Source organism: Orycteropus afer, unplaced genomic scaffold (genome assembly GCF_000298275.1).
Source record: "Orycteropus afer afer isolate SDZICR_OR568_19922 unplaced genomic scaffold, OryAfe1.0 scaffold00085, whole genome shotgun sequence".
Classification (NCBI taxonomy): domain Eukaryota; kingdom Metazoa; phylum Chordata; class Mammalia; order Tubulidentata; family Orycteropodidae; genus Orycteropus; species Orycteropus afer.
Genome location: NW_006921672.1, coordinates 6591612 through 6598807, shown reverse-complemented (window position 1 = coordinate 6598807; position 7196 = coordinate 6591612). Strand labels below are relative to the sequence as shown.

Here is a 7196-nt window from a genome sequence, read left to right as displayed (position 1 = left end):
GGGGCCGGCAGCCTAGGGGCTCCCTACGCTGGGGGCGCCCTGGTGCCCGGTCCTCCGGGCCGCTTCCTGGGAACCTACGCCTACCCGGCCCGACCCCAAGCTGCCGGCTTCCCTGGCGCGGCCGAGCCCTTCCCGCCTTCCGCGGGCGCCGAGGGCTACCAGCCTGGGGATGGCTACGCGGCCCCGGATCCGCGAGTCGGCCTCTACTCCGGGCCGCGCTCGGACTATGCGGCGCCCGCCGGCCTCGAGGTGTCTGGGAAGCTGCGCGTTGCGCTCAACAACCACCTGTTGTGGTCCAAGTTCAACCAGCACCAGACGGAGATGATCATCACCAAGCAGGGCCGGTGAGTGGAGGCGCGCCAGCACTGGTCGTCGCCGGGCGGGGGAGCCTCGGGCGCCCGGAACAAGGACTTTTCTCTCTCGTTTTTTTCCGTCTAGATATTGCCAGTGTCCTCGCAGTTCTGGCTTAAGTTTTCTGAGGTCGGGTGAGCTTTGTAGCGAGGACAAGGAACGCTCTAGGAGCTGTTTGCCTGTAAGGCAGCCCTCCAAGGAGGCAGAGAACTTAAAAGGAAGGTGATGGAGAGCTGGCGTGGGAAGTCACCTGGTTTAGGGGAGGGGTCCCTTGGCTTCATCCTGCCCTGGTGTGCGCCCTGCACCTCCCAATGCTTGAATGCGTCCGAAGGGCCGCGGAGCAGCCTGAGTTCTCGGTCTGCCAGGGCAGGAGGCCTCTGAGCCCCTACAGGTGGGGAAGTGGAGGGAAGGCAGAGTCTGAAAAGTGTGGGGTGATACTCGGGCCCCTCATTTCAGGGGTCCCTATGCACGCCTGCCTCCAACCCCTTTGCTGCTGTTGTGTACTTGTCAGCGTTTGTGACGGGAGCAGACTGGGATTTGGTGACATGGAGACACAGTTGCCAAGTGTCCTTTCCGGTCATACTTTGAGATCATATGTCTGGTGTGTGTGTGCTTGTGTGTGCATGTTGGAGGAGCTAAAATGTGAGGGGACTTTGGTTCCTTCCAGTCACAGGCTCCTGCTGGAAGGCACAGATGCCCACCGGCCTGAACAGGTGAAGATAATCTAGGGGTCCTAGTTTGTGGCCAGCCCCATACTCACACCCTTAGAGGCCTGTGCCCTGAAAGCCTGTCCACAGAACCCCCAGTCTAGGTCTAGCTGGGGGGAAGTCCCCATGGCTCAGGGTCCCCCCAGCTCAGTGTATGAGGGGTAAGGTTTGAGGCTTAGGGTGCTGCTTCCGGACAGAACCTTCTGTGTGGAGAAAGAAAAAGAAACTTGCAATGTGTGTGGTGTCTGTTTAGAAAGCAGCCCCTTGAGTGAGCCCTGCCTGTGTGTGGGTTAGTGTGGAGGACTTCTGCATAGAGGGGCTGTGTCATCGGTGGGCCCAGGATGGTGGGTCTGAGGCCAGGGAGCGGTTGGAGAGCTGGAGGCTGGATAGCAGGTGTGAGGCCTGAGGAGGGAAAGGGAAGAGGCTGTGCTGGGCCTGGAGTTGGTACTCAGTCTGGATATCTTCCCTCCAGATGGGTCACTGTGGGACAGCCTGGGATTGAGGGACCTGCCACCAACTACATTTTTTTTAAGTTGCTGAGCTATTCCTCCTTCCCAGGATGAACCCAGGGTAGCTGACCTTTTTTTTTCTTTTTAATGGTTCAGTCTTCATCTCCTAAGCCTGATAATTCCTCTCTGCTCCCCTCAACCATAGTGCCCCTCTGGGAACACCTGGGCACAACTCAGGCCTCTGGTCCCAGTGTGTCTGAACTGGTCAAGACCCAGCTGATCCCATCCATCCCCTTTGATGCAAGGACAGGGAAACAGGCCCACAGATGGCAAGAGACTCTTCTGAGGTTGCACAGCACAGTCATTAATAGCAGGGCTGGCACCAGAGCCCAGAGGACTGCTGTCTCCCATGGCCACCAGGAAACAACCGCCCATGTTGTCCGAAGGCCTTGATGCGATCAGAGAGGGCTTTCACTTCTGTTATTTCACTGTGTGTTGGGTAGAACAAGCAGTCTGCCCATCTTACAGCTGAGAACACTGAGGTGTAGGAATACCTAGTGGTTTGCACAGAGTTACACAACAGACCGGAACTGAGGCCTAACACCACCACTCTAAGGTGTGGTCTGGGGGCTTTCGGTGGGGTATCCCGTGTTAGGGCCTGACTGGAGGTCTCCCCACAGCCAGACCTGTGCCCCTTCTGTCCTGTAGGATGGGGAGCATGAGCTAGAACTGCAGGGATCTGGGCAGGCTGGGGCAGCTGTGTTCTGTCTAGGGAGGTATATTTCAGAGGCATGCGTCTCTATCTATTGCCAGCCTAACCCCAACAGCCTCCTTCTTTTCTTGATATTCCTACAGGATAATCCCCTCTAGACAAGTTCTGTTGTCTCCTGTTTGAATCCATGCATTTATATTTTTTAATTATGAAAAAGTTCAAACATATACAAAAGTAGAGAAAAAAATGTGACACACTTCCGTGTCCCCCTCACCACTTCAACGTGGTCAACACAGTCCAGTCTTATTTCTTCTTTTGCTCCCCCACCTCCACCTCTTCTGTGTGCAGCTACATTAGTAATACAGTGAGTATTGAACCACCCTCTGGTTAGCAGTCAGATGCCTTAGGCTCTATGGCACCAGAGCTCCCACAGTGAGTATAGTAATATAAGAAATTAGTAAGTAAATCATAGAGAGTGTATTATTTCATCTGTAAATACTTCTGTAAACATCTCTGAAAGTGACTTTTTAGCACGTGTGTTGAAAAACACAATATCATTACCAAACTGGATAAAAACTCATCAGAAATTCCTCAGTATCAGTATTTCTAAGTGTGTTTGTATCTTTTACAACCTCCATGCTTTTTGATCTGCCTAAGGGGCTGCTTTGGGCACCTCAGGGTCTCCGTGGGGAAGGGGAGCAGAGACCCCTGGCCCTCTCCTTTGCTGCCGCCTCCAGGTCTCAGGGGCCTCCTGGTGGGGTGAGGCAGACGGGAGATACAGCACCCTCAGTGCAGTCCCATCAGCCCTGAATCACCCTGTATCTTCTCAGCTTGGGCTCCAGTGACTGGGACGCCAGTGGCCACTTCCTCCCACTACATGCTTCTGAAAAGGAAGACCTGGGCTCAGAGAATAGCTCCCTTTCTGTCCTCTTGCCATGGTGGTCTGGCCTGTCTCCGTCACATCACCCATGACCTTCTTCCCTTTCGAAAAATCCTTCCACCCGAGGCCCACCCACAGCCCTGCAGCTTTTTGCCTTGGGCTGACTCACTCCCTCCCTCCCAGATCATTCCTCTCCCACCCACCCTCAACCCATCCTTCAGTTGGACAAGAAACACAGTCATGATCTCCTCATGGGTAGAATGAGGTGGGGTGCATTGGAAGAATGTTCCCCAACAAGTACTAGTTGAAGCAGCTCAGATGGGGCTGGGAGAGGGAAATTGAGGATGAAGCAATGTTTGGCCCAACTAGAGACTTTTGGTGCCTATGGACTTGTCTGCTTATGGGGCAGCCTGGTGTAGGGCCTGACACAGCCTTGTGTCCGTGTCTTTGTGTGCATGGTGTGTGTTGTGAATGTGCTGTGAGTGTATACTAGTTGATGGTAGACGTTCTCAGTAGAGGAAGAGAGAGGCCCGTTTCTCTGTGTATGTGGGTGTGTGGGTGTGTTTTAATTGTTGGCAACCCCCACTTTTCTGGGTGTGATTGGTTGATTATTATAATTAAGATAACTTTGGGTAGCTCTGTTGTTAAATAGCTCAATTTACTTTTGTATACGTGTGTGTGATGGTAGGGGTTGATGAAACAAATGTTTCAGCCTCACATGTCCTTCATGGCCTTTGAGCTACTAATGCTTTCTCTTCTCCACATTCCCAACTCTAAGAACTGTTTAGATCTTTGTTTTGTTTTGTTGTTTTGGCCTAAGCCTGCTTTCTATTAGGGCTGATAGGCTTCACTCCTCTTGAGCAGGTGAAAGCAGCTTTGCTTTTTGTTTGACTGTTTGCCAGTAGCCGTCTGATTTCTATAAGTGGGTCTGAGGTTGGTTGGACAAATCTCTTAATACCCAAACACATTCTACCTTTTGATAGTACATAGCACTGCCAAGGCACCCTCCCAAAAGGTGGTACCAATATACCAGTACACCCCACCAATCATGTAGGAGAGGACCCCAGTTCCCCACAGTGTCATCGGCATCATTGTTAGCTGCCCCTGCCCTCTTCACTGAAGGGGACCACACGTGTGACAGAGCAGAACTGTTCCATAGGGTTTTCTTGTCCGTAATCTTTACAAAAGGAGTTCTAGTAGCGTAACGGTTAAGCACTTGGCTGCTAACTGAGAGGGTGGCAGTTTGAACCCATCTAGCAGCTCCGCGGGAGAAAGATCAAGACTCGGTGATCCACTCCCGTAAAGAAAGATCACAGCCTGCAAAACCCTAAGGGGGCAGTTCTGTCACACAGGGTCTCTGTGAGTCAAAATCGACTTGACGGTGCCTAACAACAACAATCTTTATGGAAGCGCATCACCAAGCCTTTTCTTCTGCAACGGTTGGGTGGGTTCCAACCGCCAGACTTTAGGTTGGCCGCCGATCTGAAATGTCTTGTCTCACTTGGGCTCCTTCATCAGCATTAAACCCAAACTCACTGCCATCAAGTCGATTCCAATTCATAGCGACCCCCATTGGATTTCCAAGGCTGTAAATCTTTATGGAAGTATATCGTCTCATCTTCCTCCCATGGAGCAGCTGGTGGATTTGAACCACTGACCTTCTGGTTAGCCGCCAAATGCCTAACTTACTACACCACCAGAGATAGTACCAATTTTTAAACATTTTGCCCATATGAATGACGAAAACTATCTCCTTGTTGTTTTAATTTGCACTTACTTAATGATAGTCACATGGTACATGCCAAGGGGTTCAGGGTTGGGAAGGGGTGCGATGACCATAGGAATCATCTCAAGGAAGGTCGGTCCTTAGGGCCAACAGAGGAGGAACCTGAGGTCTTGGACCCTGTCCTGTGATGGCTGCTAAGTGTATTGTTTCAGGCTCAGTTTGGCACCATACCCATCTGCACTCCTTGCGCTTTCCCAGCAAAGTGTTATGTAAATCAGGGGCTATTTTGGGATTCCAGATGGTGGGGATTGGAGACTTTTAGGGTGAAACTGAGACCTCCCTTCTCCTCTTTCTTTTCTCCATCCCCTTCCTGTGTCTTCTCCATTTCCCTCTGTTATTGTTGACCTTGATTCATGATGACCCCACACACAATGGGATCAGATCGATATGCTGAGTTTTTGTTGACTGATGGTTTGAAAGTAGATTACCAGACCTTACTAGTCTGTCTTAGTCTAGAAGTTCTACTCAAACCTGTTTAGTGTCACAGAAACATGCAAGCTTCCGATAACAGGCGGTGGTGGTTGTTGTGCTTGACGTACATTGGTCAGGCATAGAACTCAGTTCTTCTGCACGGAAGGTGAGAATTCTACCACTGAACCACGACTGTCCTCCCATTTCCTTTTACTAGAAATCAAAGCAAAAGGCATTCTGGTGGCGCAGTGGTTAAAAGCATTTGGCTGCTAACCAAAAGGTTGGTGTTTCGAACCCACCAGCCACTCTGTGGAAGAAAGATGAGGCAGTCTGCTTCCGTAAAGATTTACAGCCTAGGAAACCCTGTGGGGCAGTTCTACTCTCTCCTATAGGGTTGCTATGAGTTGGACTCGTCTTGTTGCAGTGGGTTTGGTTTTGGTTTTCGAGATCAAAGCAAGACGGCAATATGGAGGCCACAACATGTACTCTGCATGCATAAGACCCTGGCTCTACTCTCCAAGTCTCAGTTTCTTCAAGTGTTGTTGTTGTTGTTGTTGTTATGTGCCGTCAAGTCAGACCTGACTCATAGTGACCCCTCCTTGAGTTTCTGAGGCAGTATCACTATGGAAGTAGATTGCCCCATCTTCCTTCTGAGGAGTGGCTGGTGGGTTTGAACCGCCAGCTTTCTGGTTAGCAGTCAAGTGCCTTAGGCACTATGCTACCAGAGCTCCTTCTTCAAGTGTAAATTTGGAAATAATATTTGATATCTCAAAGGGCTGGTTTGATGAACTGGCTGGTGTGTCAGTAAGAGAGCAATAAATATTACTTTCCTTTTCACTCCTATATTTTTTCAAGTTTGAATCAAACTCAAACTCAACGGCAGTGAATTCTATTCCTGTATTTTTTTCAAGTTTGAATAGGAACTAGTTATAATATAGGAAATGGTTGAGTGATCTGACTATGGTCATAGAATGAGTTGGTGGTGGAAGTGGGTGGGAAATGTTCTCTTACCTCATGTTATTCAAGACTGAGCCCTAAACCTTTGATTTCTCAACTTGACTGACTCAGCCAAGCCCCTGGGATCCAGGGCCTGGAACCAGAGCTCTGCACTCTTGCTCAAGGTCTCACCTTAAGTTAGGCTAGAGGGCTTGAGGGCCCTGGGCCTGGGAGAAAGTTGGGAGCAAGATGGAATAGGACAGAGGATGATCTGAGTTTCATATGTTAAGCTTGAGAAAGAAGATGGGCAGGAGTTATTATTTCCAGTTATAGGCGAAGATACTGAGGTTTGGTCTGGAAATTAACTTGTCTGAGGTCATTGGGCCAGTAAGCCTTCTTTTCTCAGCCCAGGAGCGTCTGGGGAAGACTAGAATGCAACAGCATCCTCCTGAAGGACCTTCCCAAGGTTGCTATGGGTACGATTCTGGGAACCAACAGCCACCCCAAAGCATAACCAGGACCCTGACTCCTCCTTACCCCAGGTCTCCTAATTCATGGACCAGTGCATTTCTTCCATCCTATACTGCTTCATATAGGAGGAGTTGATTCTGACTCATAGCGACCCCCATAGGGTTTCCAAGGCTGTTGATGTTTACAGAAGCAGACTGCTTTGTGTTTCCCCCGTGGAGCCACTGGTGGGTTTGAACTGCCAACATTTTGGTTAGCTGCTGAATGCTTACCACAGTGCCAACAGAGCTCCTTTTTCTCATAGGAGGAGGGGAGGAGAAATGAATGGAAACGAAAAGTGACTCTGATGAGCATTTGATTCTGCCATTTTGAAGCTCTACTCTCTCTGCTTGGGTTAGAAGAGAAAGACTAAGTCATTGGACTGATGATGGTACTGGTGCTTTGGAGGTGATAGCTGTAGTGACGGTGGTGCCACTGGTGGAGGCTGTGATGGTGG

General features: G+C 50.2%; 1 protein-coding gene across 1 annotated transcript in view; it reads left to right on the top strand.

Moving 5' to 3' along the window:
- TBX21 (T-box transcription factor 21) overlaps positions 1-7196 on the top strand; it is a gene marked incomplete at its 5' end in the record, with an annotated part of 12384 nt that continues 5188 nt past the window's right edge. The window contains one exon of the mRNA XM_007942182.1: positions 1-344. Coding sequence (XP_007940373.1) covers positions 1-344 — 344 coding nt within the window. The remainder of the gene's footprint in view (positions 345-7196) is intronic.